The following is a 12,269-nucleotide window of genomic DNA, read 5'->3' on the forward strand; positions in this document are numbered from 1 at the left end:
ATTGTAGCTCTTTGACGTAACGTGTTAAAATAAATGAACTGTTGGCTGTAAATAAATAAACCTTGAACTTGAAAAACGTGGACTTGAGAAAGAGAGATACTGCGTGCCATTCTTCATCAACGGCTTTGCTTATTTCAACTATGAAATCAACTAAGCTGTCACCTCTAGACTTTCCAGATCTAAAGCCCTATTTGTTAGACACAGAATATTATAAGTAGTAAAATGAAAGGTTTATTGATTAAGAATGCATCTCTCATATTTTACTTATTGTTGAATTCGAAAGTACTGATATTGGTCGGTATTATATTGCAAGGTTATAATCTATTTATGCAGTCCATTGCTTGGACTCCTTCAGGTATCTCCCTATATGGGTAAATGGTTGGCTGAAAGAATACTATAAATACGTTACGTGCAGCTACCTACAACAAATGGACAAAACAAAGAGCAACCATTTTTAACGTAGAGCGATATTAATTAATAACAAGCTATAACATGAGATGAAAAGCTACCAACCGTGGCATATTCAAATACCAAAAGCTTTGGAAATCGATTTAAAATCGCAGCTTTTAGGGCATTTGCATCCCAGCTCTTATCAAATGGAAACTCGTGGCAGACCAACTCTCTTTTTTCTAAATGAAGTCGAGTTGTATGTGTGGACACTTTGTTGATCTTTTGACTTCGAAGAACGACCAGATCCTTGTAAACAAGGTTCTTGGTTGGCCGGCCCCTGGCTGACTTCTTGGGCTGCTTCGGCCTTACCGACTTGCTACTACCTCTCCTCCTGCTATCTCGGTTCGAACCAAGTGTTGGAAATAGATTGGCTAGCCGCGCTTGAATAGAACTATTTCTGTCTATGCATTCCTCGTTGGTCGCGATTCCACTACGTTCCTCGTTGTCTGCAGCCTGACGTTCCCCGTTGTTTATAGCCTGACACTGGGAGACGGACGTTGATGTTGAATTAAGCCGCGGGACAACATTTCTCGAAACATTTGGTCTTAAATGGCTCAATACCTGCAACGCATCCGCGGCCGCTCTACAAGCCCTTGTTAGTTCTTCATCCATGTGCACGGATACCAAAATGGCGCACGTGAATCACGGCTAATGCGATCATGTCAGGCGCGTAGGAGGGGGGGTTCGAGGGGTTCGAACGAACCCTCTTTGGTGATCAATAATGGAGGACTGAAAACACAAACTGTTGGTTTTCAGCTTTTAGCAAATAGTGGAGGGATGGAAAACAAACTTTGAGCGTTGCAGCTTTTAAATTACCCTGCAAGAAAACGCTAAAAGTATCGGGAAAGTATTAAATTGTTAGGAGAATGGGTACAAGTGAAATTCGTTTAGTGTACAAAGTCCGTATGTACGCATGAAGGTATCAAGTTAACAAAACGTCGGAAATGTTGTTGTTATGACTAAAAATACCTGTTATGTTACACCCCATCGAGTTTGAAACATTGACTAGCACAATGCTGAACACAGCATTTCCGGGCCTCTAGATTTCAAAATTTTCTGGGGGGGCATGCCCCCAAACCCCCCTAGAGGCTCGCGCCTCCGGCGCTCGTATTTAAAAGCCCCCCTTAGTAACTATTCCTGTCAATACGAACACCCCTCCAAAAACCTCAGCTACGCGCCTGCATGTGTTGCACACTTAATTAGAATGGAAATAAAAAATCGTAGTTCCAACGAAAAAAAAAAGGCACAAATATAAAAATGTACATATAGAACGCATATAAAATAAAGAGAATAAACAAAAGTAATGTACTTATATAACTTATATTTAAATTAATGGGAAGGGACGTAAATATATCAAAGCAAAATAAAAAATATATAGAAAGGAAATAAAAATTATGGCACAGAAATGAAATAAATGCATTACATAATAAAGCTGTTTGAAGATTGACTGGAAAGGCGCGCCATAGATTCGTTTTTTGAGAATCTGAGCGAACAAACTACAGAAGGCGATCCTCAGGCATCACTTTCATCTGACAGAGTTTATGCTGGTGTACGTAATAATTTCCCTAATGCATGTCGTGGTCTTGAATGGGAGAAGTGTACGAAACAAAGTTTCTGACTTGCATGCTTTGCTGCTCACTGATTCCTTCGATATTGGTGCTATAACAGAGACTTGGCTCGATCGTAATTATCTACATAGTGAGCTCCAACCCGAGGGATACAATGTATACCGGAAGGATAGAAGCAACCGGTGTGGCGGTGGAGTTCTCATAGCTGTAAGAAATCATATCACTTGTACACATAGGACAGACTTGGAGGTGGAAGCTGAGATGATTGCTCTTGAAATTCGTCCTAATCCTACTACGAATGTTCTCTTCTGTCTTTTCTACAAACCACCTGGTACAGATGAGTCATTTCTTGTATATTCCAGGGACTTTCTAGTGCAGTACTCAAGAACTGGCTTAGCTAACCTTGTGGTAACCGGTGATTTCAATTTTCCAAACATTGATTGGAACCTTGGTTGCTCTCCAAACTCAAACCCCGAAACTGAAAATTTTTGCAACTTTTTTGACGATTTCTTTTTGATTCAGGAGAACATGCATGTAACTCGTGATTCAAGCAATCCTGGCTCTCTTGGAAACATTCTGGATCTTGTTCTTACGAACAATGACCTCCTAGTTGAAGAGGAAGTGGTGAGACCCAATGCTTTTGATTCAGGCCATCATCCCCTTACCTTTAAGCTACATGCCAAGATGAGAAGACCGGATAATGTTTGGCGCATAGTCTATTGTTACAAAAGGGAAGATTTTCAAGGTCTAAAAAATTCATTACAGTCTATACCATGGGATCTGGTTACCTCTGACGTCTGTATAAATACAAGTCTGGATACGTTTTTGGGTATCTTGCTTTCTGCCATTGGTGAACATATACCAAGGATAACACTGAAACGACGCTCCAGACCTCCCTGGATTAATAATGAAACCATGAAACTTATAAGAAAGAAGAAGAGACTTTGGAACCGTTTGAAGTCCAGTGGTTCTCAGGATTTGTTCATGAAGTTTAAGGACTTAGAAAGACTACAAAGAGACTAATTAATTATAATTACTATCAATACCTACAATCTCTGTCTGAAAAACTTCAAGATAACCCAAAGCATTTCTGGTCCTTCTACTCCATGAAGTCAAAAGCCTAGAGTATTCCAGAGACTGTCATCTATGGTAACATGCATTCATTGTTCCGATGTATTTATTCTAAATCTTCGTTTGATGTGAATATGTCATCTCCAGATGTAGTAAATCCTTACTTGCCATTGAATGTTACAACTTCAGCCTCAGAAGTGGAAGGAATTTTCAACAATCTTGATATAAGTAAATCTCCTGGCGTTGATAATCTACCAGCCCGAATTCTCAGAGCTAAAAGAGCCAAAGAACTCTCAGCACCTTTGGCTCATCTGTTCAATTCATCTTTGAAGTCTGGTGTAATGCCCACCTTATGGAAGTCCGCAAACATCATCCCTGTTTATAAGGGTGATAATAGGGAACTAGTTGAAAACTATAGATCGATCTCTCTGCTACCCATTTCTGCTAAGTGTCTGGAGCGTATCGTGCATAGTGCTATCTATTCACATGTTTCACCTTACTTAAGCGAATGGCAGCATGGTTTTGTCAAAGGTCGGTCATGCGAGACTCAACTGGTCCTTACCCATCATCAATGGGCCATGGCTCTGGATGAAGGTCGTCAAGTAGATGTGGCCTTCCTGGATTTTTCTTAGGGTTAGTCACCCAGTTTTACTACAAAAGCTTTGTGGCTTTGGAATCTCTGGCTCTATCTTATAATAGTGTGAAAGCTATTTAAGCCAACGACAACAAAGAGTGGTCTTGGATGGTGTCTCGTCATCTTGGTCATAAGTTTCTTCTGGCGTTCCTCAAGCCTCTCTTTTAGGTGGGGACAGCTATTCGTAGAGTTATTTTCATAGAGTTATGTCGTAGAGTTAAGAGTTAAGTTTCCAAAATCCTCAGCCAACATTCATAAAAGCTAACCTTAGGCCTAAGGTTTATGAAGCAGTAAAAATAATGTCGAAAGACCTGGAAAGGTCAAAAGCTATTTTTGTAAACTAACGTCATTTCCATATGCTCATTCAGTCACGTGACCAATCATGTGACAAGTAGCGTTTAGGTATGTGTTCATGATATCAAAGGTAGCATCGATTTACGTCTCTCCAGCTATTTTGGCGACAATTGGTCCATAATCAACGAAGTTAGAATGTGTTTTATTCCGTAGCCTCGTTTTCATGCGTGGTCTAAAGGGGGGTTTCTAAAACATCCCCTAAGAAGTCCCAGAGCAGGTTGCAAAACTGGCAACATGTATTTTCCTGTTCCTTAGGGTTCCCTCAACATATCTAAAGCCATGGCTTGCTTTCAGCAAAAAATGCCCACGGGACTTTCATTTCGTACTTATGCGTCCAGACTAAACATTGAGGCCTAATCGTAAACGTAAACACAATAGAGTGAAATCCTATTCCGGTCCAATGACACTATAGGAGTTGGAAAAAGTTGTTTGTTATTTGATTTTCGTGAATACGGTATCAAAACTCTCAAATTTACCGTAATCTTTGATTGGAACATAAGAACACTGGCAAGAGTAAGTAGGTTGTTCTGAGCATGAACAGTGGAGTTCGAAGTCGGGTGTTTTCAAGTGCACATGCTCAGAACGAAACATACTTTAATCATCCAATGTAATGTTCTTTATCATTGGTCAATTTATGAGCGGGTTTTAAAGGATTTAGGCGTCACTGGATCACGACGAATAATCTTTCAACTTGTACTTTTCAGCTTATAATGCGACGTAAAATTTAGCAAATGTTTGGTTATTGTCCACGATTGCTTGCTTAAAAACTCTGAAAGTTAGCAGTCACTTGGCCTACAACCAAGCTAATTAGAGGAATGGGTGATCGGACCATTTTCGAGATGACTGCACAAATTGAATGGAAATCTTTTTTCGACTTCATCCGAGGGACTGTTTGGTGCCACTCTGTAGCTCGGTCGTGCGACAAACTACTGCCAGCTATGTAAATTTTACCGGCGTAAATTGTCCTGCTGCTGTTTGTTTGCGTAATTTTAGACCAAACCTTGTTCCTAAGTCTGTATTACTAATAAGAGTCTTGGCTTAGAAACACGCTGGAAACAAAACAACAATAATTCCAATTGAATAGAGGGAAATCATGTCAGCCTGGCCTCTGCTGCCTCTTACCTTGGTCGGTTTAATTGCCAGCCTCTTTCTTTCTTTGTGAGGGCTCATTTTCATAACTAGGGCTAATCCTCAAGGGGATTACATGGGTATATATGGCACTTAAAATTATACTCTGGTAGTTAATTCTGTCTGATAAAGTAGAAATGATTTTGACTATCTTTTGGCGCGTCTAGTAAACATCGGCGTTGCTTTAGTCTCCTCTACCATACTGTCACAAAAGGCGCCCAAGTATCTTTAAAGAAACAGGCACCATCCTTCAAACCCGGCAGTTTTTATGCTCCGATAAGTCGCAAGATTTTTTAATCTCGTAAACTAATCCACTCCCTTTGACTTTTCCAATCACTAAAACATAACCCGGCACCTTTATACTTTTCACATCTTTTTTTCAATACTCACCGTTATTATTCTGCTCAATTCTCTTGCTTTATCTGTTCGTAATTCTTTAAGTTTGCTGTTAAATCTCCTTTTCTTTCTTTGTAGGAAGTAGGGGGCACTTCTTGGCTGGACACATGGCTGTAGTCTTACATATGGCACACTTTGGAAGCCCTCGCTCTCGTTCAGCGATGCCTTGTCACGCATTATTCAAACCATGTTCAGAGCCTTGTTAGGTCACGCCGTAGTCACCTTAGACATCTCGGGTTTCTTATTTAAACAGGTTGCACAATAGTTAGGTCACACTGTAGTCACGCTATCCATTTTGAGTTTTCTATTTCAGGTCGATTGTATAATTGTTAGGTCACGCTGTGCTCACGTTATGCAGTCACTCTCAGTGTATATCTTTACAACTCTTTATTCCAATCGCACTGGCGAATGACAATTCCAAGTAACCCAAACTTAAATTTCTAATTTTTATCGGTGATATGAGAATTAGGTTTCAGAGTATGGTCAGTTTTATTAATTTTTCTTTTTCATACACGCTTGGTTCTGTGTGGTCAGCTTCCTTCATAATAATAGTAAGAAGATTGTTTTGACCAATAGAATGAAAAAATATTTGGTGTCAAGAACATTAACTTTATTTCAAAATGTCCAAGCTTAATTTGACCTGCGCAAACTGTTTTGCCTTTTAGACACAATGCCACGGTGCTGTAGTTCTTACAAATACTCAAATTGTAAATAGTTTTTTTAGAATTGAAAGAACTGAATAAACACTTAAAAGGTATCTTCTCTCAGCCATAAGCGGCTTTTTCAAAATGGCCGCAAGCTGTTTTGTTGAGGTTACAGACGAATAAATTAATTGTTTTAAAGAAAATACATATTTTTCGAATAATCATCCATGTATTTATACTAAAACAATAGACCGCTTTTGATATATTAAAATTCAGTTCGAAACAAAAGACATCATCTCGAGGCTCTGGGGAATAGATATAAGGATTTGTATGACTTTATTCCCCAGAGCCTCGAGATGATGCCTTTTGTTTAGGACTGAATGTTAGTATATCAAAAGTGGGCTATTATTCACCTCAGACTCGGTGAATATCGGTGAAAAACAACCTCGACTTTGTCTCGGTTTTTATTCACCGATATTCACCTCACGTTCGGCGAATAATTGTTAATTGTATTTGCATTTGAAAAGATTCCCCCGCATTAGCCTCCATTGCAAGGCAGTTCCATTCCAATACTTAGAATACGAATGTGGTCTATTGGCGACACAGAAATCATGCAGAAATCAATCAACTTATCAAATTGTATAGGTTCGTTTTTGAGGATAGGCGAAAACCGGGGTAACCGGAGAAAAACCTTTTGGAGCAGAGTAGAGAACCAACAAACTCCACCGACATGTGATGCCAGGTCTGGGAATCGAACCCGGGCCACAATGGCGGGAGGCGAGACTTCTAACCACTGTGTCATCCCTTCTCCCTACCCTATCGCGTTCGTTAAATGACTTTTTCAATAAGTAAGGGTTTTTAGAGTTAAAGTGCCCAGCACCTCATCACACTTTTCCACCTTATTCTTCTCCAAAGCCGACCCAAATACATCGTATTGTTTTTAGAACCTTTTTTTTTACAAATTAATTTGCATCGCCGTTCTCAAATAAATTTTTTGACGTCAACCCAGTATCGAACTCATTCTCCTTTATTGCTCGGTTGTGGATCAAAAGTATGTCCACTTTTCCCGTCTGTCAAAACCAATAAAAAAGTGAAATTTCAATCTAAAGGTTTTGAAAACAACATGATGTAGTTGGGACGATTTCGGGCAATAAATAAAGTGGAAAAGTATGTTGAGGTGATAGACACTTAGATTTACTCTCTTTGTTTCTAATCAAGTCCATGTTACTCATAAAAGTACCAATACCTGTCTTCTCTTGACTGAAGATCGTAAAGTTTATTCCGGGAATAGTTTACTAACAGATTATTCGTTTATCTTCATAATTATTTTTAAAAAACCTTAATTTTTAGAAGGAAGACTTCGCACTTGGCTTCGCTTTGGAAATGAGTCTACGTGGACTAGGCAACAGCCTACATATGGTATATCACGTGACTACAACGAAATACAGCTAGAAACATTTTGTGCCAACATTTTTTGGACAGCTAAAATACTCAACATGAACGAAACGCGGGGTGATTCGAATGTGGAGGATAGTTTATAATGATAATTCCAAATATTGCGGGCTGTGTAAAATTCGCTTATTTGTGTATTCCTCGACATCGGGGCCATTAGGCCTAATTAGGCCTAAATAAAAGCTTTTAGGCCTAAGGTTAGTTTTTATGAATGTTTAGGGTACTTTCTGTATTGGTAAAACAATGACCTGTGACTTGTGACCTGTGACCTGTGAGAAGACGGGTGACGACTCACAAAATTAAAACTGGACTGTGTAAAGTTAAAACTGGACTTTGACCTTCCTGGGCCATCGTACTTACCTAATTTACTCTGGCAACCATGTTTGATGACTATTCAACGTGATACAGTCCAACATCTTCCAACATATTTTTGTTCTCATGTTGGATTTGTGATTTTTTTCGTTTGGCCAGTTTCAACTAAAAATAAACATGTTGCCCGCTCGCACGCCCATTGTGACTACAAATTAAGTCTTTACCATAGACACCGCTGCGTCTTCTGTTTGGTCAGGCATGTTGAAAGTTTGTTTGATATCGTTTGGCCATCCCGTAATTTTCAACATGTTGGATCGCACAACGCTGATTTATTGTTTTGCCAGGCCTTTAGTTGCACGTTGAGCGACAATTTCTAATTTATATTTAAAGCTTATTTATTATCACTAATAAAGTTATTTGGGAAGTTTTCTATATTTGTGACGAGAAAGGATACTCCAAAATAAGGCGACACACTTAGTTTTGTTTATATAATGGGTCAAACGATCTTACTGATGTTTTACTAAGTTAAAAAAATACTGTGAAAAGAGAGTGTCACCAGAACAATTTATGAATTTATGAATTTATGATTTCTAGTCAGCGCTTAACCCTAATCGCCCCTGGACCCGGCTGTTCGAAAGCCGATTATCTTAATCCAGGATTAGCTTAAACTTTTGTTTTATGTTTTCAACTTTTTGTTGAAAGTTTCATTTGCTTGTTTTTGTTTATCAAGATTGACTTCTGCTAATGTAATGTTCTCCCGAATATCAGTGTTGAACAGCATTTGGGAGTAGAGAAATAAACCGTTGGTTATTTTTAATCTGGGGTTAGCGGAGACCGGCTTTTGAACAACCGGGCCCAGAGGGGGGGGGGGGGGGGGGGGGGTCAGTTAAGTAAGTATGTAGAGCCCATGCTCTATAAACTAGCGTTGTCAATCTCTAGCTGATGATCTCTGGGTGTATCTTCTCCACCATTCTTCTCTATTGTTCTGTGCACCAACATGGCTGCTGTGAAGTCAGGTGAAAACCATCTATACGAAAACGTTTGCACAGTCAGGCCTAGACATCCTTCAATAATATTTTCTTTAACCTCATTTTCTTACTCCCTTGTTTTTACCGTGATAAATCATTGCCTCCGTCGTTGTCCTCGAGGTCTAAGCCATCGACGACAAAATCATCATTGTAGAGAGTTTGAAAAACGACCACGGCTAGAAGGTGGAAAAATTGCCTACAAAGGAAAATTGCCTTTAAGGTCGGTGCATACTAATTCAAAGGTAATTTTGCGCGGTTTACTGAATATGCGGGAAAAGCAGATCTTAACAAGTGTTATTAAAATCCATAAAGAAAATTGGGGGTAACCACGCATTTTTCAAAAATGATTCATCAACAATATTTGTAAAAAGCTTTAAATTACAAAGCAATGTCTGGCGTTCTTTTTTTCAAATTGAAGCATAATTATCCCTGAAAAACGCGTGGTTACCCCCAATTTTCTTATTGGGTACTAAGAGCACTTGCTAAGGTCTGCTTTCTCCCCATAGTTTTAAACCGCGCTAAAATATCCGCGCATTGGTAAGCACAACCGATAGGAAACCCGGGTATCTGGAGATGGGCAGAAAGTATGCGCATTAACAATAGTAGGCACCGTCCTTAACAACTCCTGAAACTGAAGTGGCATGGGATTAAAATTCATGCCAAATAAGGGATCATGAAGCTATGCCAGAAACGTTCTTTATATTTCAGACTTGAAGGGGCTATAACACTTTATTTTGGGGTGTTTCAGGGAAATCTTTTGGTGATCACAAGTTTATAAACTCGAAAATGGTGATGCAGAATTCGTGTACTGACAAAAATATCGTTACATCACAAACAAGACGATTCTGGGCAAAACGACCTTTATCCAGGCGATTTGCTTTTAACGTGAAAAGCGACGGGCCGCTTTTTTTCAAGATTACCCAAATGCAATCCCGTTTCAATGTTGTCCATTTGTGTCCATCCATGCTTCTCTTTCCTTTTGCTGTATTTATTTTATGTTGTTCAACAGTTTTAAGTGGTTATTGCAATGTTTCATTCTACGTTTTGTGCATTTTGAGTGTCATGAAATTCCATCGTCTTGCGTAACATATCTTCTTTAATTCACCACTTGCACAAATCCCATAACATACCTCTTTTAGCCCCCAAAAATCTGCATAGGCATTGTTTCGACTTCTCTTGGGACATTTTCATGTTCCAGGAGAAATTGCAAACAATGGTTTTGCAAACGTTTTGGTGTACTATATGGGATTGTGCAAGTAGTGAATCGTAACTATCACAAAATTCTCGAATCTGATTGGTTATCAGAAGCCCTGATCTCAGCATTAATAGGACAGACTAACGATTAATTGATAATAGTATTTCGTGTCGTACAATTCAAGAAGCCAATCGCTCTCGAAATTTCAAATATTTTGAAATTACTCGCTCGATAGACCTAATCGGCTAACTCAATGTTGTACCCAATTCAAACCCTTCGGGAATAAAACGTTTTGTTCCAGGTATTTCCATATCATTTAAATATGAATGCTACATTATCATGCAAATACAATACACAAAGAATCTTAGTCCCGGGAGATTTGAATTGGGTACAACATTGAGTTAGCCGATTAGATCTATTACTACCTGAATAGACCTTTTTACCGATACGGCGGCCATTTTGATTTCTATTGTTTCGAATGGCTATTATGGGATGCCCAGGGGGCAAATACATATTAATTTGCCCCCCGAACATCCCATAATGTCTTTCGAAACAATAGAAATCAAAATGGCCGCCGTATCGGTAAAAAGGTCTATTGTGCTCCACACATGTCCTATTACCATTTAGTATCACCCAACTAGTGGACTAATGCAAATCCTGCAATTTGATTGGCTACGCTACTAGAGGACTATTAGTCATAGTCCTCGAGTAGCGAAAAGCGTGACGCTTTCTTTCGTTTTATTCCCAAATAAATATCTCTTCAACTTGCATTTGCTAACTTTATTATTGACTTTTCTGTCCGACTAGTTGGGTGATACTAAAACAATTAGACCCTTCGCCCTCAAGGACCACGGGTCAATAGCCAATTCGGCTTCGTCTTGCGGGCTACGGGTCTAATTGTTAATTTGCAAGGACCAACATAACAAAGAAGAAGCACCGGATACTGCTGAGGGATCTGAGCAGCGTGTAACTAGCATTTTAACAAACGAGAAGTGAAAGGTTAATTAAACAGCGAAGGAATATCAGCTGCATTTGTATTTACCAACATTTGCCTACCTTTCTTCATCAGGGTGTTGCAATTAAGGGTCTTACGAGAAATGGTCTTCGGCTAATTGAGCGAAATATCATTGCTTGCAACACGATACAGCGAAAATGTGATACCGTTAAAATGAAAATTGCCGGAGAACCTGGGTAGGGAACAAACGAATGACTCCTTAACCGTTACAAAGGAGTTGGATAAATACAAAAGTATGACGTAATTTGAAAAAGACATATGATAGAAAATTGCATAAGATTACATCTCGTCTGAGGATTGGAGGGTGTCCAAATTCTCGCTAACGGTCCCATAGTTTCTAGTTTGTCCTCTCCCTGGGTTTTCAATTTTCATTTTAACGGTAGTACATTGTTACTGTATCACATCGCAAACATTTTTTTTTTGCGCCTGCTCAAATTGTACGCAACGTCCCAGACGATGAATGAGTTGCCAGTAATTGTAGCCCTGTTTATACGCAAAGGGTTCTGGGATCGCCAGGGGGCAAACATTGCAAGTCGCTGTAACAAAATGTATGGCGAAAACTTATTTCGACGTCCAAAAAACGATTTTGCAGAGATCAACGCTTTTTTCAACACATATTTATGAGAAATCGATTTGGGAAATGCTGATACGTGGCAAGTGTAAGTGACATAAAATTCACTTGGATCAACCTTGCTCGCGTGAGGTTTATTGTGAAATTGACATCTCTTCATGGTCTCGAAATATTACAAAATTAGGTACAAATCTGGAGAATTAAAGCCTTTTTAGTTGTATTTTCGTGTCTAGGCTGTTTTCTTATTCGTTACGTCTTGCGTAAACGAATTATGGCTTCTGGAATACACCTCCTGAAAGGAGAGAAGTCGTTGTCAGCGGAGATGGAAACAGCAGTTTCTGTTCCGATAGATTTAGATAACAATGGGAATTCATGTCTGATATGCCCCAGCTGTTGTTTTCTTCTGTCAAGCTACCATCTACATGTAGAACTACATGTATTAGAGTTACTG

At 39.2% G+C, this 12,269-nt stretch overlaps 2 protein-coding genes across 2 annotated transcripts; one reads left to right on the forward strand and one right to left on the reverse strand.

The window, feature by feature from the left end:
* Nucleotides 1–474: 474 nt before the first annotated feature.
* LOC137981727 (uncharacterized) lies at nt 475–1,062 on the reverse strand. Its single transcript, XM_068828788.1, has one exon. The coding sequence runs from the start codon at nt 1,060–1,062 to the stop codon at nt 475–477; it is 588 nt and encodes a 195-aa protein (XP_068684889.1).
* A 956-nt stretch (nt 1,063–2,018) lies between these two features.
* LOC137981728 (uncharacterized) lies at nt 2,019–3,041 on the forward strand. The gene has a single exon (XM_068828789.1). It carries the CDS (start codon nt 2,019–2,021, stop codon nt 3,039–3,041), a length of 1,023 nt encoding a protein of 340 aa, XP_068684890.1.
* Nucleotides 3,042–12,269: the final 9,228 nt, after the last annotated feature.

The sequence above is a fragment of the Montipora foliosa genome, chromosome 13 (assembly GCF_036669935.1).
Source record: "Montipora foliosa isolate CH-2021 chromosome 13, ASM3666993v2, whole genome shotgun sequence".
Lineage (NCBI taxonomy): Eukaryota > Metazoa > Cnidaria > Anthozoa > Scleractinia > Acroporidae > Montipora > Montipora foliosa.

Excerpts from the sequence above, each read along its gene's own strand:
- LOC137981727 (XM_068828788.1), bottom strand. The coding sequence starts at position 1,062 with ATGGATGAAGAACTAACAAGGGCTTGTAGAGCGGCCGCGGATGCGTTG.
- LOC137981728 (XM_068828789.1), top strand. The coding sequence starts at position 2,019 with ATGCATGTCGTGGTCTTGAATGGGAGAAGTGTACGAAACAAAGTTTCT.